Source organism: Zalophus californianus, chromosome 3, assembly GCF_009762305.2.
Source record: "Zalophus californianus isolate mZalCal1 chromosome 3, mZalCal1.pri.v2, whole genome shotgun sequence".
In the NCBI taxonomy this organism is placed as follows: Eukaryota; Metazoa; Chordata; class Mammalia; order Carnivora; family Otariidae; genus Zalophus; species Zalophus californianus.
This window is the reverse complement of record NC_045597.1, coordinates 179,710,111-179,733,620: the sequence shown is the minus strand read 5'-3', so window position 1 is coordinate 179,733,620 and position 23,510 is coordinate 179,710,111. Positions and strand designations below refer to the sequence as shown.

At 44.3% G+C, this 23,510-nt stretch overlaps 1 protein-coding gene across 9 annotated transcripts in view; it reads right to left on the bottom strand.

Moving 5' to 3' along the window:
- SGPP2 (sphingosine-1-phosphate phosphatase 2) overlaps positions 1 to 23,510 on the bottom strand; it is a 175,326-nt gene that overhangs the window by 14,568 nt on the left and 137,248 nt on the right. For all 9 annotated transcript variants that reach the window (XM_027590575.2, XM_027590574.2, XM_027590573.2 and 6 more), the window contains 2 exons: positions 13,432 to 13,611; positions 10,786 to 10,875 (listed from right to left, as the gene is read on the bottom strand). In XM_027590575.2, coding sequence (XP_027446376.1) covers positions 10,786 to 10,875; positions 13,432 to 13,611 — 270 coding nt within the window. The remainder of the gene's footprint in view (positions 1 to 10,785; positions 10,876 to 13,431; positions 13,612 to 23,510) is intronic.

Genomic DNA, 23,510 nt, shown 5'->3' with positions numbered 1-23,510 from the left:
TGTCAAATCCAACTCGATAAAGTACAAAGAAATAAAAGAGAAAACGCTGATTTGTGAACAGATTACAGATGATTATGCATTCCACTCACTATCGTGAGTGCACTTACTATCAGGCACTCTGGTGGGAATTTCGGGGCATATGAAGGTGAGGCAAGTCAGATTCTTAGCCTCAAGAGCCTAACAGTCAAAAGGATGACTACAACCCACCACATGCCTGTACCATAGCTTGCTCTTACTGCTAATTAAGTGATCTTTACACATCCAAATGCACCGTGACCTAAGAGACTTTGAATGAAAATCTCTCAAGGGTCCTTACCTCTACTGAAATAGAAATATTTGTCGGTGAGTTAAAGGAAAGGTCAGGAAATTCACACTCTTGCCTTCTCTGTTGGCAAAACATAGGTTTCCCTAGGACACCCACTTCTTGGAAATTACTGCGAGCAGAGTTTTTCAGAGTCTGCTTAGAAGAAACTAGATGACAATGGGAACAAGGATCCCAAAGCCTGATGGAAATGGTCAGCTGGTCCCCTGTGTCCATTCCCACCTCCCGCTGAACTGGGGACATGGAGAAGTTAAAGACGCCGTTCCCGCCGCTCCTCCGGAAGTCAGGTCCCCCCATCCAGGTGCAGTTGGGGAAGCCACCTTCCTCTCCTTCCTGCATATCCTGGTGAAGTCCCAGTAACGTGAATTGCAGCAGCTTGTCTAAGGATTCTGGTGTCTGTCACCAGCTCCTAGTTTTCTAGAGGCATCTGTGGCCGTGGTTACAGTGGCTGGACTCAGCCCAGCATCCGTTCATGTGGTTGGTGAGTGTGAGGGGTGGGGATCACAAGGGTGGCGGTGGCATCGGCCCTTCAGCTCCTGGGGGCCAGCAGCAGCCACGGGCTCTCTCTGCCTGTCAAGCCCTTCCCACATTCTGTGAGGACTGCATTCCCCGTGTTTCATTTCCCTTTGCTAAAATACCTAGAGTTGATTCTATTTGTTCACTCCAATCTAGAGTCCTAGGTTGTGTTTTTGTTTTTAATAAAATTCTATTGTTTAATTAGCATTTACCAAGAGCCCGTCAATAGATGTCAGGATGGAGGCAGTCCAGAAACATACAAAGCGGCAAAAATAAATCATAAATCAATTTAAGATCAGAAATTTTCTCAGCAGTAATCGAGAGCTGGCCAGAGGTACACCTATAATGCATTTTAGAGTAAGCACTTAGAATTTCCTTCAGTGTAGGGGCGCCTGGGTGGCTCAGCCTATTAGGCGACTGCCTTCGGCTCAGGTCATGATCCTGGGGTCCTGGGATCGAGTCCCACATTGGGCTCGTTGCTCAGCAGGAAACCTGCTTCTCCCTCTCCCTCTGCTTGTGCGCACTCTCTCTGGCAAATAAATAAATTAAAAAAAAAAAAATTTCCTTCACTGTAAAAAAAGGGGTAGAGCCTTGGGTGGGTGAACCATGTTACACTGGTTTTACTTTAAATGTTTAAGAACCTCGGTAGACTCTTGTGTATTGGGGTCAGGAGGAGCAGAAAGCCTGGCACAAACTGCTTCCAGGAATTTTTTTATTCTTACCAGAGAATCTCATGAGACAACTGTTCCATGGAACTTTGTGCAAAATGCAACAGAGGGGGGTACCCTGCTTTTTTCACCTGATACATTTGAACAGATTTCCGAGTTCTAGAACTTCTTTAAAAAAATTGGAGTCTCTTCAGCTTTTATTCCTCTACGAGTTATATTTCTTTCCCTCTCCCCCTGGTCTGCCTTTCTCTCATATTTCGGAGTACAGTTTAATCCTTAAATTTACATCTACTAAAATTCACCTCTTTCAGTTCACAGTTCCGAGTTCTGACACATGCCCAGGTTGAAAGAACCACCACACACATCAGGACACGGAACAATGGCATCGTCCGCCAGACTCCTTCATGCCTCTCCTTTCCAGACAAGCCCTCCCACACCCCCAACTCCTGGCAACCACTGATCTTTTGTCCTTCACTATAGTTATCCCTTTCCAGATGTCATAGAAATTAATCATACAATACATAGCCTTTTGAGTCTGGCTTCTCTCAGTGAGCATAATTCACATGAGAACCAACCGCTAAGAGTTTGCTCCACATTACTGCAGAGTGTAATCCATCCTGTGGAGGTTTGCTTATCCATTCACCGGCTGAAGGGTATCTATCTGGGTTGTTTCCAGAGTTTAGGGATTATGAATAACTGCTTTATCAATAAATACTTAATTGCATAATGTTAAATAATTGAATGTTGTTCCAGGTCTTGATGGATACTTTAATTGGGCAATCCCTTATTGTTGCACATTTAAGTTATTGTTCATGCTGCACTATATTTTTATTAAATATTTTTTAAAAGATTGTATTTATTTATTTGAGAGAGATAGCAAGAGAGAGCATGGGTAGGGGCGGGGGAGAGGGAGAAGCAGACTCCCCACTGAGCAGGGAGCCCGATGCGGGGCTCAATCCCTGAGATTGTGACCTGAGCCCTGTGGCAGGTGCTTAACTGACTGAGCCACCCAGGTGCCCAATGCTGCACTATTTTTTTTCTTTAAACTTTTTATTGTTATGTTAATCACCATACATTACATCATTAGTTTGTGATGTAGTGTTCCATGCCAATGCTGCACTATTTTTAAAGAACACTACCACCAATATGTTCAATGATTCTTTAGGATAATACCTGGAAAAGGCATGCATCACACATTTTACTGTTTTTGATACATATTACATCCAAAGGTCCCCTTATGAGAATATCCCTTTACTCAACTCCTTATCATCAATGATTGATTGTATTTTTCACCACTCTCACAAGCAAAAATTTTAAAACGGCATCTCACTTTTACCTGTCCTTCATGACTTCTATTACATCCCTGTAAATATAGGTAAGATTGATTCCTTATGCTTACTGGACATTTTTATTTTTTTCTTTTGGGAATTGCCTGTTCTTGTTATTGCCTGCTCTTGATTCCTTATAATAATTGTTTGTCTATCATTTATTACATTTATGTTTTTAACTATGACTTTTTTTTTTTAAGATTTTATTTGTTTATTTGTCAGATAGAGAGAGCGCACAAGCAGGGGGAGCGGCAGACAGAGGGAGAAGCAGGCTCCTTAGGATCCCAATGCGGGACTCGATCCTAGGACCCTGGGATCATGGCTTGAGCCCAAGGCGGATGCTTAACTGACTGAGCCACCCAGGCGTCCCTTAACGATGACTTTTGATTTTTTTTATATATAGAAGTGAAAAAAAACGTATGTAGTCAGCTCTTCTAACTTTTCTTTGTGGACTGTTACATTTCACATCATACCTTTTTCTATTTTAAGCCTCCATAAATATTCATTAATATTTTCTTTCTGATTTTTCCAGTTTTTGAGGTAGCGTGACGAGTAGGAGAGGCTTCCTGCCTGAGTCCAAGTCACCTCACCTTGAGCACACTGGATTTGCTTCTGCCTCTGCAGCTCTGACCTACTGATATTAAATGTGTAGGATTCTTCCTTTCTACATCTGTCCTCTGAAGGTGAATAATTTATTGAACTAAATTTGTTTTTCTTACGACTGAATTTCATTCAGAAATAGGCTCCATTCTCAGGTTTCAGTGGTTAGTTGAGGATCATAGCAGATCATTCCACCTCTTCTTCTGTTTGGTCTGTTGGTAGGACAAACCAGCAATGATGGAGAAAGTTGCAACAACAATAAAGTGCATTGGCAAGTGCATGCCAACATTTTCTGGGATGTCACAGCAGCAGTGAGCATTATGGGAGAAATTTGTATATATATATATTTTCCCAAGGGGCCAAAGAATCTCTTTCAAAAATCTGTGTGTAAAATCTTTAAAAAAAAAAATCCTATAAATAGGGGCACCTATTTCTTTACCTTGAAATAGTGGCTCCGTCAGTTAAGCGTCTGCCTTTGGCTCAGGTCATGATCTCAGGGTCCTGGGATGGAGCCCCACATTGGGCTCCCTGCTTAGCAGGAGTCTGCTTTTCCCTCTCCTTCTCCCTCTCCTTCTGCCTGCTTATGCACTCTCTCTCTCTCAAATAAATAATAAATGAAATCTTAAAAAAAATCATGTAAATAAATGGGAAGGTCTGATTCATTTTACAAAAGTGGATTGCACAGATTTTGAAGACAGCGCATTTTCTGTTAAGAGAGGCATACGATTATAAGCTTATAGAAACACCTCACCCTTCAGTGAAACTGTAGCACACTGTATCATCCCAAAGGCAAGTACCTAATAAAAGAAACAGGTGGAGACTGGGCTTCTGTGGAAGGTTTAACCCAATCTCTTGCTCTTACATTACGAGTAACTGGAACTCACCTAAAGCACAAGTATAACCCCGTGGTGCTAGATCCCAGCGCTGGGCTCCACCCCTGCATGTGGTTGTTTATTTATTTGGCAAAAGTGAAGGCATTCTCGACACAATCTAGACTTTAAGCATTTATCCAAGCTCCCTTTTCAGCAATCCGGGATTTAAGGACACTTCTGGGAGGTTGTCACTGACCTGTTTTCCCCATGGCCACCCTGCCTGGCTGACTCCACCTCAATGGACCATCTCCGTAGCTGCCAGCCTCGTCCACTTGGCTTGGCTGTCCAGCCATTAGCCTTGGAGAGTCGGGCTAATTGTCAGTTAATTGTCTCAGGTCTGACAACCTACAACACTAGAACGGCTTCTGAGGCCAACCAGTTTCTACTGCAGCAGGAAGGATGGATGAGGCTTCTGGTCTGAGACCAACTGGCCCCATACTAGTCTGTGTCTGCCTGCTTCGGCCCTTTACATTTTGGCTCACTGCCCACGAGGGGCCTCTGGCCTCTGCACGATTCTAGTGCATGGACAACCTTCTGTCTTTGCCAATCTTGGGCAGGCTGCATTCAAGGCTCAGTCCAGCTCCCCTCCTGGATTCGGAGCACTCCCGGCTAGCCCACTCACCTCCCACTTGCAGGACAGACAGAAAACTGAGCCCCAGCCGGGGCTTTTTGGACAGTGTGGAGAAAGCAGATCCTACATTTATTGTTAGGAATACATACCACAAGCAGCTCTTGCTGGAAATGCCCTAACTTCAGTTTGATTGATATAGAAGCATATAACGTCTTCAGTTTCCCTTTATATCATCCTAACAAATGGCTGTCGGCCCTTCTCCTACGGTGGTTAACGAATAATGATTTATTTCGTCTTAAAAAAACACCACAACAACTTTAAAAACAACAGAGGAGGAATGTTCTACCACGAGTCCTTATTACCTATGAAACCAGAAATAATTCTCTATTTTAATAAAAGAATAAAAATATGTCTCTCCAAGGTAAAGAAAAACCAATGTGCATAATAACGGAGTGCTCAGAAACACAACCAAATTCCCTTTTTATCTCAGTAATTAATTTACCCTATAACGGAAAGTAAGGCTTGGTTGGGTAGAATTCATATTACAATTAGCTTTCTTTTCCATATTAAGAAAGGGAGTTTGAAGTAAGGTTGTTTTTTTTTTTAAGTAGTTTCAAAGAACTTGGAAAAAAAAACATGCCAAGACTGCTCTAGTCCAAAGCCAGAACAGAGTTTTGTATGGGCTGCAGATAATTTAATATTTGAGAAGCCTTTTCAACGTTCTCCAACTGCAACCAAAACTAAAGCAATAGGGGAAAAAAATAAATGAGTAAGCAAATAAAAAATAAAACCCAGTATCTATATAACTATCCACAGATCAAACAATTTAGGGACAATAAAATAGAACAGCATTTCAGCTAATACAAATTCAAAATAGTGGGACAACCATTCACTAATCTAGCAACAACAACTCCGGCTAATTTTACCGTTAACATATTGGGGATAATTGCCTTATCAGTCAAAAGACTTAAAATCAATTCTGTTCAAGTTGATTAATCTCAGGCACCGAAAACTGAGCATGAAACCTTCTTGATTTGCTCTAATCCTCCTTTCCCCACATAAACAAGCATAATGCCCAGTTTCTGAGTCCTTGGAAGAGCAGGAAAACACAATAATGTCAATGTAGAAAGGATACCACTAGGGATTTGTCTGCCCTTTTCTTCTGACAACAGACCCATTTCATTTTGGAGAACTGCTCCTCCCACAGGCCAACCTTAATCCCAACCCTAACCAACCCTGCCCATCGGGGACCCTGCTCACACAGGCTGGCTCCTACCCCCACTGGACCAATCACTGTCCTCAGCACCCTTCCATAGCGTTTGGTGCAGCAATGGGCTCACTGTGCAGGTCAGGCCATTAGACGCTTTCCTGAAATTCTCTCTACTACAATCCTTTCAGGAACAAAACAGAATTTAAGCCCAGAGCTCCTTGGATCTAGCCTCAGAGAGAAGGCAGCCCAAGAGCACGGATCTACCATGTGAAGAGATGTACAGAGAAGCTTAAGGATGAGTGGGGAGACTTCCAGCAAAGATCTAGACCGCAAGTCCCGTTCTCCCAATGGCTACCTGCCCTCTACCCTTCCTACAGCGTGGCTATAAAAACCAATACATTTTCCTTTAAGCTTAAGTGAGTTTGAGTTGGTGTCTATTATTTGCACCCTAGGAGTCCTGACCTGTGCAGACAGTAACTTCTTAGGTTTGGGAATTCTGGGTTGTCTTTCTACTCCTTGTTCTCGGGGCACTGCCTTTGCAGCCCACGGGAGTGACTCCCGGGGTCTTGTTTCTGCTCTGGGACCTGTTCCTCTTCCTGAGCCTCACTGGTCCAAGGGTAGCACACAGGGCAATTAGTTTCCAGACCTCTGGAAATTAAGGTTTTGATCTGAGAGAGAGGTTGTGGGGTTCTTCGAACAGTAGTCCTCCAGAGGGACAGGAAGGCATTCTCGGAGACACCATGGTTCTGGGCTTTTCAGAGGTTTAGTTGCTCAGCCCCATCCATACTGAGTTCCATGAGCTGCCCCAGGCCTTCCAAGACATTCTACCCTGTCTTTCTTCCTTCCCCACCACTCCCCTTCAGCTGACTGCAATTGGTTTCCTCTTCAAACCAAGAGAACATGAAATTATACACAAAAAGTTGTTTCTGTAAATCATTGGTTAGGACACTTTTCACTATGGGAAATGTAAGACTTCAATAAAAATCAGTTGAGCAATAATGAACTTTTTACCTTGAACAACAAGCCTAGAGGCAGTGTGGCCCCAGGTGTGGTGGATCAGCAGCTCAAGGATGTCATCAGGGCTGCCATGTTTTATTTCCATGTTTTGCCATGAACAGTACTGACTTCTCTCAAAGGTTAGTTCCCTTAGGGTCCCCAGATGGCTGCCACTCACAGTTGGGGCTACCTGGGTCATACTTCACATCCAGCAGGAGATGGAGACACTCCTAATATCCCGGCAGTGGTGTGAGAGCTGCTCTAAAAAATTTTTAAGAGTCAGAACTAATTCAGCTTGGTGACTGCCTGGCTGAGGAGTGTGGGAAGGGAGGAGCTAGGGCGGTGCCCAGCTTTCTTGCCGAGGCATCTTGGTGGATGGAGACACCCTTCTCTGAGGTGCAGCCAGAGCTGGTTTGGCAGGACAGCGACCCCACGTGTGGGTTCGCTGCCTCCTCAGGCTTCATTCAGGCCTGCCCAGGAGTCAGCTTGGGGCCTGTCTCCAAAGCCTTGACTTCAGCGAGCAAGCCACTCACCTCTGACAAGGAGTGATTTCTTAAGGGGTGAGATAAGTAAATTTCTGTTCTCCTTGAATTGCTTCTGCTTCATGGGCAGAGAACCATTTGCATGAAGCAGGCAGCCCCCTGAATGACATGCGAGCTGTTTGTGTCCTCGCTGCACACCATTAGAGGATTCATGCTGTGGACATGGCGGGTGTCTACATAGCATCTGTCTCCACCTGCCTGCCACCTGCCTTCTCCAGTCTGGTTCAGGCACAGGCTCGTGGCCAGTTCTAGAGGATAATTAGTCTAATCATGGCTCTCAACCCTGGCTGCACATAGAAATCTACAGAGGATCTTTGAACAAATACCAATGCTTAGGGTGTGTGTGTGTGTGTGTGTGTGTGTGTGTGTGTGTGTGTGTGATTTCCACTCTTCAGTTATTGTGAATAATGCTGCTGGTATGAATGTGGGTGTCCAAATACCCCCAGGGATATTTTTACAAAGCTTTCCATGGGATGAGAATACACAGTCAGGGTTGAGAACCATTAGCTCATGGCAGTTCCTGGTGACCGCAAGGGGTCTGGGGGAGAGGCATGCCCCCTTAGTCGGCCTGATCAAGCTGCTCCAGGCTAATTATCAGCAGCTCATACCTCTGTCACCATCAACACTCAGGGACCCAGAAGGGTGAGGTAGGTTTTGTTTACTTCCATATCTCAATGATCAAGCTCCCGGCCTGGCACCCTGCAGCAAACTACTGAGTTGCTGTTGAAGGAAGAAGACTTCCAATCTATTATTTAACTGGATCTTACTATTAAAACCAACTGCCCCCTTCAGCTGCTAGAAATTATGTGCCATCGAACCCTGGGCCATGCGTCTGTCTCCACTCGGGCCTGGGCCTGAGTCAGGGTCTCAGACCTTTATAAAATAAAATTGCACTTGTGGAAGGAGCCCCGGGGGGAGGAGTGGGCAATGGGGGCACAGGGTAGGGGTGGAAGTTGCTACAGCTTCGCTCCAGTTTCTTCTGGGACAGATGCTCCAAAAGGAGCTGCTGTGCCCATTCCCTGCAGCTGAATGAGAGGCTTAAGTAATCCTCCCCACAAATACCTGCTTCCCTATCCCCATAATACACTTGAAAAAGAAAAGCCAGACACGAAGCTGTGTTTCTCTTGAGGTGGGTTTTCTGTGATCTCTACTCACGTCTGCAGCCCCACGTCCTCGTATTTACGCTGCTTCTCATGTTGACCTGAATTCTCACGATCATTTTTTTAATGACAGCCTATGGAAATTTAAAAAAGTAGCCCCAGATAAAAGAAATGCCAAAACACCCGCGAGACTTCTGCCTGGTTCCATTTTTAAGTCTGTGGACGTATTTGGAGAGAACCTCTTTCTAATGCGAAGCAGTAGTGTGGCAAATCAAGAATGCTCTCCTCTCTGTTCCCCTGTGGGCTCAGAAGCCAGATGCGCCGGGTGACGGGACGAGGACAGCAAGGACACATCTCGGGAGGGAGAGGAGCCAGGCCCCTAACTGCTCCTGCAGAACCTTCCAGATCTGGTCAGGCCGGAGTGAGGATGGGGCGAGAGAAGCAGCGGCGGGCAAATTCAGGGGCAGAGCTGGACCTTAGTTGAAATGTGGAATTTTTTTTTTTATTTTTTTTTTATTTTTTTTTAAAGATTTTATTTATTTATTTGAGAGAGAGAGAATGAGAGAGAGAGAAAGCACATGAGGGGGGGAAGGGTCAGAGGGAGAAGCAGACTCCCTGCTGAGCAGAGAGCCCGATGCGGGACTCGATCCAGGGACTCCAGGATCATGACCTGAGCCGAAGGCAGTCGCTTAACCAACTGAGCCACCCAGGCGCCCGAAATGTGGAATTTTTTAAAAAAAGATTTTATTTATTTGACAGAGAGAAAGAGAGAGAACGCAAACAGGGGAAGGGGGAGAGGGAGAAGCAGGCTCCCCGCGGAGCAGGGAGCCCGATGTGGGGCTCGATCCCAGGACCCTGGGGTCATGACCTGAGCTGAAGACAGACACTTAACCGACTGAGCTGCCCAGGCGCCCCGGATGTTTGGTTTAACATGGAAACTTTTCACATTCATTTTGATTTAAAATCTTTCACCTTGGTCGCGGAGCTGTCTGGCATGCCGTTTGTGCCTTACTTCCCTCACCAAGGCCCAGCCCCAACTCCATTGGCTCTCGGCTTCCCCTTGCTTTTCCTTGAGTTAGGGTGTGCATTTTCATGAGGGAAGCAAGATGTCTCTCTCTGAGTCTCGTGTAGCCATAAGCTTGTTTTCTCTCGGCTTATTTCCTCGCTACCCGTTCACCTCTGCTGCTTCTGCCCTTCCCAACCCTCCCTGCCACCCTTCTTGCAACTGCCAACACCAGGCACCGGGAGGAGAAACAAGAGGGTGGCCTTTCCTAACAGTTTTTGAGCTTCATATGGAGAGTACAACAAATAGCAAGGGCCCATTCCTTTCTAGAGACATCTTTCTTAGGCCAGTTATGATGATCAGTAGTGCCCCGTGGTAAACCATAGCCAGCCTTGTGCTCTGGAACCTCAAGGCAACTGGCTAATACACCAGGAAATAGAGCTCTGAGGTGATTTTAACTGTGCTAACCAGAGCAGCCCTTGAAATTCTGAATATGGTAAAAGGGTAGCTGAACTTTTAAATGCAGGTGGGTCTCTCTGTGCCCACCATTGCCCCCAGCCCAGAACAGTACAGAAGGAAGGGAACCCATGATTCTGAGCTCTTTTGACCCAGTGGGACCCCTTCTCTAAAAGGGCAGCTGAGATCCTTAAAAATCCAGGCCTGTCTGTGTGAGGGCCTAAGTGGGGAACCCTATCCACCCACTCGTCTCCTTGACCCTGGGTGTTTTTCCTGCACTACTTCTGCATCATCAGTAAACCAACATGAACCTAAATGACTGAGCCTCTGTTGCCATTCTAGCCAATCTTCCAAATCACGAGGGTCTAGCCCAGGTGAGCCTCCTTGATATTATCTTAATGATTCATTATTATGATGATGATGATGATGATGATGATGCAGGGGCCACAACATAATAATTACTTACCTCATGGGCCTGATGGGAAATATAATTACACATGCAAACAGCTGTAGAAGTGTGAAGAACACACTGACAGTTGTTCAGGACTGTCACCCAAAGGTGACTGGGACAGTCACCCAAAGACCTGACTGCAGGACTTACCAGCACCGTGTGCATCCCGGTGTACAGTCTGCTGAGACACACCAAGGTGGAAAACACCACAGCCATCAGCAGTCCCAAAGCAAAGGGATACTGTGGGGGGAGAAGAGAAAACAAGGCCATGAGATCGTGCTCACACGGTTTGACACGGTGGGAGGAAAGGGTTCCCACCCAACGACTGCTAGCCTCACCCTCAGTTTCCCCAGAGCGGCAGTCTGATGGTCTCAAACCACTTGAAAAGTGGGAAAAAGAGCAAAAAGAAGGGGAAGATGCCTATGACATCGTTAGAACTTGGCTTAAGGCCTCATGACCACAGACATGGTGTGGATAGTTTTCGTGAAGTAAATCATTCTTTACTTCAACCTATTCGTCGCCCAACATGTATGAAGTGTAGAGTGTGGAGCGAGGGGCGAGGTAGATGGGACAGTCCCATCACCCGGAAATGCAACCGACAACTTCCTCATTGAGCGCTGGGCGGTAAAGCTGGGCCACCACTGGCTTCCTAAGGAAGCCCAGCCAGGCTAAGAACGGGCACCTTCACATACAGATGTTGAGGCAAAAATCCAGACTTTACTACATCTCATCATTTGCTGGTGGGTAACTACAGCAACCAGAGGAATCTGGCTACTGCTGAGTCCTATAAGGAGCACAGGGGTATTCTGCTTATAAACGAAGACGTAGAGACATAATCCATGTGCTTCAAGCACTAACACCTGTGGTGTCCCATGGTGAAAAGAATACAGATGGCAGAGAGCTGTCTACGTTGTGTGAAGCACTTTAGAGTCACCCCCTCCTCCCATCTTTGCACAACCCTATGAAGTGGGTTCTATCATTAGCTCCATTCCACAGCTGAGGAAATCCTTAACCTAGATAATCAGTTACGTCGCTATTAAACTTTAGCACACAGACGCTGATAGAAGAAACGCAAATCATCCCATTTGGTCCTCACAACAGGAGCTGGCCCCAGAGAGGCCAAATGACCTGCCCAAGGTCACTCAGTCCGTAAAGGGTAAGAGTCAGAACCAGAAGCCCCCTCTTCTGAATCCAAGCCCAGCACCTTCTTTCTGATGCAAGATGGGAGTACAATTATACATGGTCGTAGGTCTTTTCTTAATATTTATCATTAACCGCGTCTTGGATTTTAATTTAAGAAAAAGGGTTAGAAATGAATGAGTTAATGCTTTCAAAAATTAGAGTCTGGGCATTAGCCTGCACATACAGTCATATAAATAAGCCATATTTAGAACTGTTTACAGCAAATAACCCAAATAGCTAAATATATTTATCATTAAAAATTGAATAACAGCTCAGGCTGAAAACTGCTGCATCATATGAGCTGAAAAGAGTTTTTTGAGAAGGACCAGGAGGCCTTGAAATGAGTCTATAAACAGTGGTTGTTGCTGTGTTCTTGCAGTCAGCTGCTGCTTGGGGCTTTTTTCCTGCACGATGCCTCTCTGGATGCTGACAGCAGCCCGATGGGGGCCGGCCTTGGGCTGCCCGTGTCCTTCTGGGGCAGATGCCCTGTGTACGATGTAGCTCCTAAGTCTGCATTAAGTGAATTCAGACAGTACTGGAGATCGCAGACATTTCTGATCTTGGCATGACACGTAAGTAAGTTACAATAGATTATAATATACCAAGTTGGACATACTCCTTAGACCCATCCCTTTCCCATCCAGGAAACTGAGGTCTGACCCCCAGGTGACTAGGCAGAAGACCATAGAGGTAGAGCCAGGACCCAACACTAATCTTGTCTTTGTCCAACGGCATCAGGTGGACTCCCCTAGTTCTGCACAACCTGGAGCACAAAATGTGCTCCCGTGTTTTGAGGATGAAGGGACGAGGCGAAACAGTACTGTCTTTTACATACAAGATGGTTAAGTTTAATGAAATCTGAATTGTCCGGAGAGTAAAAGGTACTATTTATTAAATGAAACACAAACTTGGAGCAAAACTTCTCAGGCAAAAAAAACTTCACTGCAGTACTAGTGCAACTTTTAAAAGGTCTGACTGTAACTGGCATCTAAGCAGATTATTAATTAAGTGACATTCTTCTATTTGCAACATTTATCAACCTGCTGTCCCTTAGAGTACTCTAGAAAACATGGAGCCATTATTTCTAGTGGTTGAGCCCCAACCGGGGGCAGAGGTATCCTTGGGAACCAATGTGGGGCCCAGACCCTTTCCTGTCCTGGGCCCTGGGGAATCTAGCAGGAGGATTTATCTGGGGGAATCATCTCAGTCCTGGAGGACCAATGATGAGGATCCTAAGCTCCTCCCGTCTGCTACAAACAAGAAGATGAGAGAACCGATAATGTGCGGTCTAGTTGGGCAGCTCAGGGTAACGATGCTCCGCTGGGGAGACTCCACACCCTGTTCCTGGGGCAGTCCATGTTGTCTCGTGGTGGGGGTGTTGTTCCTGCGGGTATCACTTTCACCATGAGGCATGGCCTCATTTGGACGCTAAGCCATGTGTCACTTTCTCTATAAAGAAATTATCACTGATGGCTCAATACATTTCGATCCCCCATAGTCTTCATTTCATAAACCTCAAAGTTCCTCAAAAAGGAAAATTCTGAAGGAAAACCTCTCTTTACTGCCTCACTGCATGGATGAGGTTAAACGGGAGGAAGAGGAGTCGGGCCTCACCTGGTATCTGTCCATAGTAGAGATGAGGAGGGTGAAGGATATGGCCGTGGCCGCCATGGCGTGGGTGGACGGCATTCCGTACTCATCAATCACCCTTTTCTCCAGCTTTACCACAGGTGGGGAGAGGGGACGAGGCCACTTCAAGATGTCCTTGGCCACCTGGCCAATATACATCACCAACTGCAAAACCAAAGGGCTGAGGTGAGTCCAACCAAACAAGTAAAACCCCTAGATGGTGCAAATTTATTTTGGGGTTCCCAGTCTGTTGGCTGAAATCACCATCCTCTCTGACCCAGCTACCAGCTGGGAAAGTTTTGTAGGATACTATTTTAGTCTGTAAAAAGAGAAACAGACCTTTTGAATTCCAGAAGACCACTGGGCCAGTAAGACATGACATTAACACATCTTCTTTTCTTTTCTTTTTTTTTTTTTTTTGAGATTTATTTATTTTAGAGAGGGAGAGAGAGTGTAGGAGTTGGGGGGGGGGGGTAGGGCAGAGGGAGAGAATCTTGAGCAGACTCCGAGCTAAGCGTGAAGCCCAAGGTGGAGCTTGATGCCACGACCCTGAAATCATGACCCCAAGTGAGACCAAGAGTCAGATGCTTAACCGACTATACCACCCAGGCACCTCGACATTAACACATATCTAAATTTTAGTGATATACTTAACAACCATTTCTATACGTTGTATGCATGCCAGGTACTGTTCTAAGAGCTTTACAAATATTCATTCACTTAATCCAGTAACACCAGAGAATGCAGATCCATTTTATGGAGGAATAACCACTGTATATAGTAAGTGGAGGACCAGATTTGAAACCAGGGAGTTTTGCTTCAAAATCTGTGGCTGATGCTACCATGATAATACCTCAAAACCCAGGACAGTTCTCAAATCAGACAGTCTTCATTTTCAAGTTTTAACCAGAAAAGCAACTGTTCTGAAGTTCTGCTTAAAAAAGTTTTGAATGCCACTGTTATTCCTGATGCATGTAGGTAACATACTGGATAAAATTTAATTTCTTTCAGTCATCAGGAGCATCAGTAAAATAAATGGCATGAATATTTTCAACCCTAAAATAAAGACAACTCAATCTACAGTTTTTTCAAATGATTTTCATGATGTTTCATGATGACATGAGCGAAAAAACTGCCCCCCCCCCCTTTTTTTAGAACACAAGATAGAAATCAGAATTTGGCTTCTGTATCCTTCAGAGATGAACCAGGACTATTAACCACAGACTCATTTTGTCAGGGAACTTTACAGGATGATTTCAGGATCGGTGATAAAGAGAGAAGAGCAACCCATTCCCCCAAGTCTGCATTTGCAGCTTGAAGTGTGGTCTGAGGGTGGGCGGCGTGCACACCACCTGGGCACTGGTTTCAAAGGCAGAATCTCAGGCCCCAGCCTCCTGGACAGACGGAGTTAGAACCCCATTGTCACAAGACTCCCAGATGGTTCGTGTGCACATGAGAATCCGAGGAGCCCTGTTTGACACTATGTTCTCGCCTGGGTCCCTTTGTCATGGGTTTTAATCATAAACCTAACCCTAATTGATTTTACTAGGGCTTTCTTTAGCTCGTGATGGATGGAGTTACCTTGCTTTGGAACAAAACCCATGAGGAAGGACTATTTCAAAATAACGTTCATTAGTCAGCCAGAGTGCTTTAGGGTTTCCACATTCTGGTGCTTTCTTTTAACTTGTTTATTTCGGAGCATTATTCTAGCGTACGCACATCCCCCAGAAGGCGCTGCTTATGTTTTCTGCTCCGCTGCCATTTTGCTCTGGGTTAAAAAACCAAGAGCCACTGTCTGTGCACAGCAGGCCAAATCCACAGGCTTTTCAGTGACAATCACTGAATTCCATAGCTGTGATTTCTAATCGGACTTTGAAATTCAACCTCTTTACCATCCCCTTATTACCAGGAACTACTGTCCTGGAAACCAACTCACTCTTTCATGTTTCTGCCTCCCTCCTGTGAACCTGTAAAAACCACATCAGACTGACAATTATGTGTGCAGTTGGAAAGCTCACAGCCATCACTGACTACCAGGAATGTCGCAGAAGCTTCTTGAGATGGATTTCTCAACACTGTCCCTTCCCCACTCACCAGCAAAAATAAAACACGGCTCGTGTAATAACTCTAGTTTGTTCAGAAATTCTTGAAATCCTCAGACAGGGACCCTTAATATCATTAGGTGAAGACAGCCAGGGAGGCCTTCAGACAAATTTTTAAATTTCCTTGAAGTTGACAAATCCCTCTGACTTCATTTCTATTCTGCCTTCTGTGTTTGAAGGATGTTCTTAAGAATATGGACAATTGTTCATTTTCTTTCAACAATATCACCACAGCATCACATTGTATCTGATCAATAGATTTCAAGTAACAGTTACCGTAATGACAGCTCTCTTAAAAAAAAAAATAGGGTTATATTTTTCAAGTCCTAAGAAAGGAGTACCACTCGTGGGTTGGGGAGTCTCTGCCTTTGCTTTCACTACAACAAAGCAATGATGTGTCGAGCCCTGGGTTAGGTTTCAAGTCCGTGAGTGGAGAAAACTGTCGCATAAACAGAAGATCTGTTTCAAATATGCTTTGAAAAGAATTATCCAACGAATTCTCTGGATATGTACATGTGCAGAGACAGAATGAAGAAGCCAGAACAAAAAACAAAGAAAAAAGAAGTACATACTTATAAAATTCTTGAAAGTGGCTTAACTTTATAGGACAGAAAGCAGACGGATGGTTGCCGGGAAAGGGGTGGGGTGAGGAAGAAATCACAAATGGGCATGAGGATGTTTTTAGGGGTGATGGATATCTATCTTAACAACTGTGATGATTTCAGGGATATGTACATATGCCAAAATATTCCAACTCGTACGTTTTAAATATGTGTAAAGTTTGTGAACACACTAAGAATTGTGGAATTGGACATTTTCAATGGGTGAATTGTATGGTATGTGCATTATACCCCAATAAAGCTGTTAAAGACATGCAATTTACTGTATGTCGATCACATCACAAAAAGTGGCTGTCTTAGCTTGGGTTGCCATAACAACCAAACATAGACTGGTGGCTTATAAACAATGGGAATCTACTTCTTACATTCTGGAGGATGGAAAGTCCAAGATCAAGGCACCAGCAGATTTGGGGTCTGGTGGGGACCTGCTTCCTGGTTCACAGACAGCCATCTTCCTGCTCGGTCGTCACCTGGCAGAAGGAGTGAGGGAGCTCTCTGGGATCCTTTTTACAAGGGGCACTAATCCTATTCATGAGGGCTCCACCCTCGTGACCAAAGCACCTCCCAAAGCCTCCACCTCCTAATACCATTCCATTGAGCACTAGGTTTCAACATGTCAACGTTTCCAAAGTTCTCTCAAGGATGAGGAGGTGTGGGGGGGGGGGGGGTGGGCCTGGCCATGAGACACTGTGTAGAAGGGCATCTAGGTCTTCAGTCCATTGGAGGTTCGGGGAAGAGGTGTAGCCAGACCTGATCTGTCCTCCGGTGTCCTGGGCAGAGTGGGGGCAAAGACATCAAGACTAGAGGGAAGGAGACCAGGTAAGAGAATATTACAAAATCCAGGTGAGAGAGAAAAGTAGGATCAAGGTCAGCAAAAGTGGGGCAGCAGACAGATTAAAAAAAATTTTTTTTTAAGCTGGAAGAATGTTGGATAGGTTTATAAGTGTTGGAAGAATGGCAAGTAGAAATTATTTAAGTAAGAGAGAAAAAAATCCACAGATATTGATGGACTAGGAACCCAGAGGTGATCGTGTATTTGGAAATGTTTAAGTTCAGAAGAGCTAAACCACTGGTCCTCATAAGGGACATATGGTTTCCCAGGAGACACTCTTGGTTAGCTCGATGATGGTAGGCCCTGCCGGCATGAAGAGGGCAGGAGGCCAGGGGTGTGGTGTGCCACTCACACACAAGATGGTGCCATTCTCGAACATTGTTTTTTGTCTCTGACATGACTCTGGAGGGCTCTACCAGACATTCTTGTAGGTGAACACCTCTCTGTAATCCTCTGAACGGAGAGCCTAAGTCTGTGATACAAGTCAACACCAAATATTTTTTGCAAGGTTTGAACATGCACCGAAGGTTCTGAGAACGTAAACACCAAGTAAACAGAGGGAAGACTGAAGTTCGGTTTGTTTGGAACTGTATCTAGAATGGCTCACCGTTTGGAGAAACTGGGTCACCGATGGAAATGCTGCTTGTTGTGTTTGGGACTCTAATGTCACATGCCCACGTCCACGCCACTGTAGTTGACGCACAGGGACACTGTGTATAGGTTCAAGGATGCTACTACCCTACGTGGACAGGCCCCAGAATTTGCTTATTTTAAAAGCCACCTTCTTATTACAAGGCAGATTTTTAGAAATTATGTAAGTAGGTCATATTTTCTATGAATCTCATTTAAGGAAAGCAACAGGGGCACTACAATACATTTAGAATATAAAAGGAGGTGATACTATGCTAAGTTTAGGAAGACAGACACAAAAGACCACATATTGCATGATTCCATTTATACGAAATGTCCAGAATCGGCAGATCCAGAGAGACAGAAAATAGATTAGTGGTTGGCTAGGCCTTGGAGGCCAGGTGTCTGTAATCAAGGTGCCAACAGGGCCACACTCCCAGGGGTTCTTGGGCAGAGTCCTTTCTTTGCCTCTTCTAGTTTCTGGTGGCCACATTCCTCCAGTCTCTGCCCCTGTGATCACACTGCCTCTCCCCCATCCTTCTGTCTCCTGCTTTTCTGTCCATCTCAACTCTCCCTCTGCCTTTTTCTTATAAGGGCACTTGCCATTGGATTGAAGGCCCACTCACATATCCAAGGTAATCTCCTCATCTCAAGATCCTTAACCAAATTACCCCTCCCATTATTCTTTTTCTAAAAAAGATATTCTTTTTCTAAAAAAGATCCCATATAATTGGATGTAGACGTATCTTTTTGAAGACTGCCATTTAATCCACTATATTCAGCAAATAGTGTGTGAATGACAGGCACTGTGCTGGATTGGGGATCACCATGAAGAACAAGGTAGACGAGGTCTTTGTTCTCATGGAGCCTATGAATCGAAACATTAGCAGAAAGTATGCTTAGCTTCTTTGCATTTTATTTGCTTCAATAAAACAGCATTGTCCTGCTTAAAAAAAAAAAAACAACTGTGCTGGGTCTGACAGAATCAAAAAGTCTAATATATTAAAAACATTACTGCAGAATTAAGCATCAATGTCATTAGGGAATTACAAAATAAATCAGGGAGATATCATTACACATCTGTCAGAATGGTCAAAATCTAAAACACTGACAATGCTAAGTGCTGGTGAGGGGGGAGTAACAGGAATGCTCATTCTTCGCTGGTGGGAACGTAAAATGGTACGGCCACTTTGGAGGACAGTTCGGTGGCTTCTGACAAAACTAAACATTCTCTTACAGTAAGATTCAGCAATCATGCTCCTTGGTATTTAACCCAAATGGAACTGAAAACTTATGTCCACATGAAACCCTGTACATGGGTGTTCCCAGCAGCTTTATTCATAAGTGCCAAAACTTAGATGCAACTAAGATGTGCTGCAGTAGGTGAAAGGATAAACAAACTGTGGTACATCCAGACAAAGGAATATTATTCAGCGCCAGAAGAAACGCGTTTTCAAGCCCTGAGAAGAACATGGGAGGACCTTAAGTCCACACTAAGTGAAAAAAAAAAATCTGAAAAGGCGACATACTATAGGATTCCATCTATATGATATTCTGGAAAAGGCAAAACTGTGGAGAAGTAAAAAGATCAGGGGTTGGCAGATATTGGAGGGGAGGAAAGATGAATAGGTGGAGCACAGAGAATTTTTAGGGCAGTAAAACTACTCTATATGATACTGTAATGGTGGATACAGGTCATTATACATTTGTCCAAACCCAGAGAATGTTCAACACCAAGAGTAAACTGTAAACGATGGACTTTGGGTGATTATCACGTGTCAGTGTAGGCTCATCAATTGTAACCAATGTACCACTCTGGTGTGGGATGTTCATAATGGGGAAGGCTGTGCATGGCTGAGGGCAAGGAGTGTATGGGAACTCTCTATACTTTTTGTTCAATTTTGCAATGAGCCTAAAACTGCTCTAAAAAATCAAGTCTATTAAAAAGAGTACTATGGCAGGGGTGCCTGGGTGGCTTAGTCGGTTGGGTGGCTCACTCTTGATTTTGGCTCAGGTCATGATCTCAGGTACCTGGGATCGAGCCCCGAGGTCCTCCCTGGCCAGTGGGGAGTCTGCTCAAGGATTCTTTCTCCCTCTCCCTCCCCATCTGCCCCTCCGCACCCCCCCCCCCCCGGCCCCGATCGTGTGTTCTCTAAAATAAATAAATCTTAAAAAAAAAAAAAAGAGTACTGTGGCAGAAGAGAACTATTTCTCCATTTGATTTGCAGTTCAAGAGTATAATGATTAACTTGACATGGCTTGCCCTAAGTGGAAGGCCTCGCTCGGTATTGTTGAAGGGCCCTCCTACCTAAAGGGACCAAATTAAGTTTCATCATCCATCACGTTCCTTTGGGCTGAGGCCCCAAAGGCCTACATGTGAAGGAAAAATCCATGAGAGGCGGCAAGGCAGGAAGCAATTACAGATCATTAACGCCTTAGCAAGCTGTCTGGGTCCCCTGCCCGGTGCTGGGGCCCTGTGGCATTTGGTGATGAGGAATTAGTCTATTTTTTTTTTTTTTTTAACTTCTGCCCTGATTACAAGATAAAGGAAATGTATGGGTGGGGGGAAAAATCCAGTTTTCTGGAGAGTCTACTGTTGATCCCAAGCAGACAAAAGGCTTTTTCTAGGAAACCAATTCTGTCAACACAGAACATGTCTTACTGGCATGGAAGGACTTCCAACTTGGGGTCTGTTCTTCATGTCTGGGTTTATCCGAGGCAGTCAGAGAAAGCAGTGCATCTTTTCTTCATGTGGTTGCTCTTTCTAGTTATTACAATCCCACTGACAGCTCCACAGTGTCTAACGCATCTCAGATTAACAAGACTTTACTTTTCACACTAGTGTAAATAAAACCTAGATAGTTTCGAAAATAGCGGATCCTTGCAAGAACGTTATTACTAGAAAGGCAGTTACTCATTCTTTTTTATACAATCAGATTACCAGCTGTACCCCATTTGTCCTCCCCCCCCAAAGCATCCCCACCCCCACGGTGTAAAGACTCCACTGTTGTTACAATAAGAGCTAAATCCTCTGTGTGATACAGGCACATAATTTCAAATTACATCCGCTCACCACCCTCCATCCACACACACACACTGTGATAAACTTTGACATCTTCCTTCCTTCTGCTCCCTCTGCCACGAGGGAATCACGGCAACAAAAGTGTGTCCCTCAGTGTCATATCGTGAGTCACTGGGACTTATAACTAGCCTATCCATGGATTTATTTTTAAGAAGTCAGGAATTTAGTTATATCATTCTTTAACTGTTGGAGACTAGAGAACACTAACATGTAATCCCAAGACCATAGCTTCCCTGCCCGTACATACCCATCTTGTTTCTTAGTCCAACCAAATTAAGCTCATTCCTCTGCTTCTCAGGTTACTGATCTGATAATTTGGATAAAGAAAGATCAGACACCCAATCATTCCACTTTTAGGTACGCACGCATGAGAACTGAAAACCTATGTCCTCACAGAAACTTGCGCATGAATGGTCTTAGCATCATCCTTCACAATAGCCTCGAAGTTTAAACAACCTAAACATCCATCAGCTGATGAATGGAGCAACACAATGCAGTATATCCTTACAATGGGATATTATGTGTCCATAAAAAGCAATGAAGTACAAAGGCTACAATATGGACGAACCCTGAAAACAGTATACTAAGTGAAAGCAGCCAGAGGAGAAAAGGACAAATATAGTATCATTCCATGTACGGGAAATGTTCAGCTTAGGCAAATCCGTAGAGACAGAAAGTAGATCAGTGGTTGTCTGGGGCTGGTGGGGACGGGAATGGGGATAGGAGGCTTCTTTTGGGGGACATGAAACTGTTCTGAAGGTAGATCGGGGTAAGGGTTGCCCAACTTCATGAATACACTAAAAACCATTGAATTACATTCCTTAAAAAGGTGAATATCATGGTATGTGAATTTCATCACAAATTGAAAAGAGAGAGAAACTAGACATCAAAATGGGTCCTCGAAACACCTCTTCTTTGTGTGCTTTGCTGCAAAGTGTTACTGACAACACCTTCCAGTATTGATTCCAGAGAAGCCGCTAGGGGATTACTAATATTCTCTGCTTCAGGAGCCCCGCCCAACTGTGCCCTAACCTGGTTCTGCAGGGCAGCCAGGGAGAGTGATGGCCCAGGCCACAGAGAAAGCTGCTGAAAACCCACCTATTCCAAACCAGGAGTAGGGGACTCATTTTAAAGCAATTTTTAGCTGCAGAGGCTTTTCAGATCAACACTTTTATAAGAGACTGGCCGCACTGGACTGTGTTCTTGTTTACCCTGCATACTGTCCTCTCTTCTCCCTGGAAGACATGGGGGTTGGGGGGTGTGGGAGGGTGGGGTGCGGCGGAGGGGGGGGGGAAGGCTCTGTGGCAGCTTGTTTGTCGGCAGGGAGTGAATTAAAAGCAGCTCTTTGTTATGGTTATTTCGGAACATTCTAGAAGCCACAGTCTACCAGCCAGTGAGAGAAGTTGTTTTCAGTTGGTGAATGTCTTCTCATACTTGTGGCGTGATTTTATTTTATTTACTTTTTTAAAATTCTGAGCTCATTTCCAGTGTGCCATGTGTTTGTGTGTGTGCGCGCGCGTGCGTGCGTGCGGGGGAGGGGGTTGATGAGTCACTGAGAGAAGCAACTGTAATTTCAAACTAATAAGATTTCATTCCATGCCTGAAGCACCAAAACAAAGAAATTACAGAGCAAACACCATAAATCACAGAAGACTGACAGAAAACTGGTCTTTACATATTCAAGGTCCTGTGGAAATGGAGATATAACAACTAAAGCACAAATGACAGGTGGGAAAAATAAAATAATTAAGTTACAACATTTGCTTGTTCTTTCTAATGCTCCATTTTTTTCAGGCTCAGATCTGCTTCTGGACTTTTTGAAGACATACTAAAGGTACAAAGATTAATAATTAAGTCATAGATATATGGACACCTTTAGGAAAGTTACTTAACAACCAACGGAGCCTCCTTTTCATTATTAAGGAGGAGTTGGGTTCAATAATAACCTAATATTTGTGCAGTGATTTTTTTCCAGTGCGTTTTCATAGAACTTACTTATTTTAATGTTCATATCATTCCTATTTTACAGATGAGGAAACTGAGAAGATGAATGTCTCACTAAAGATAACACAATCAGAGTAGTGGAGCTGGACTTGAATTTTGTTTTCTGATTCCAAATCCTATGGTCTTTTCACCATATTCCACCATCTAGCATCTGATGATTGATATATTCAAACAGATATCTTTCCTTAAGGAGCCCAAATGCTGTGATCCTAACCCATTACATGCATGTAGCACTCGATAGAGGTCACTTGACTGCCCTCGCGACTAAGAGATTAAGATGTCACCGCTGATGAGAAAATTTCCAAATTCTTATCTGTACCATTCCACCAATGAATCATCCAGCAGAAGGCTGGGACCACAGTATCTTTTACTCACTACTGGATAGATGTCACATCCAAAATGGTGCCCATTGAGGGAATGGGTGTCTTCAGTCCTAATAATTATAGAGCACATACAAAAGCTAAAATCATGCATAAGCCCACCCTCCTTCAACCAACCAATCACAAAAACCTGGAAACAACTCTAAATACCTATGACAGGCCACTGGTTAAATAAATTATGCAACAGTTCAAAAAGCATTGTGAAATATATGGTTAAATGAAAAAAAGCCAGAGGCTGCAAGAGTATATGTTGATCCCATTTGTATTTTTAAAAAAATATATTTACATATAAATGCATGTAGGTACGTGGGAAATTGTGGATGGCAGAATCACTTGTGGGGGTAGAACTGAGGTCTGGGGTGGGTACATTGTGTACTATTTGAGTTTTTCATACAAATAAAAATTCACTTCAGA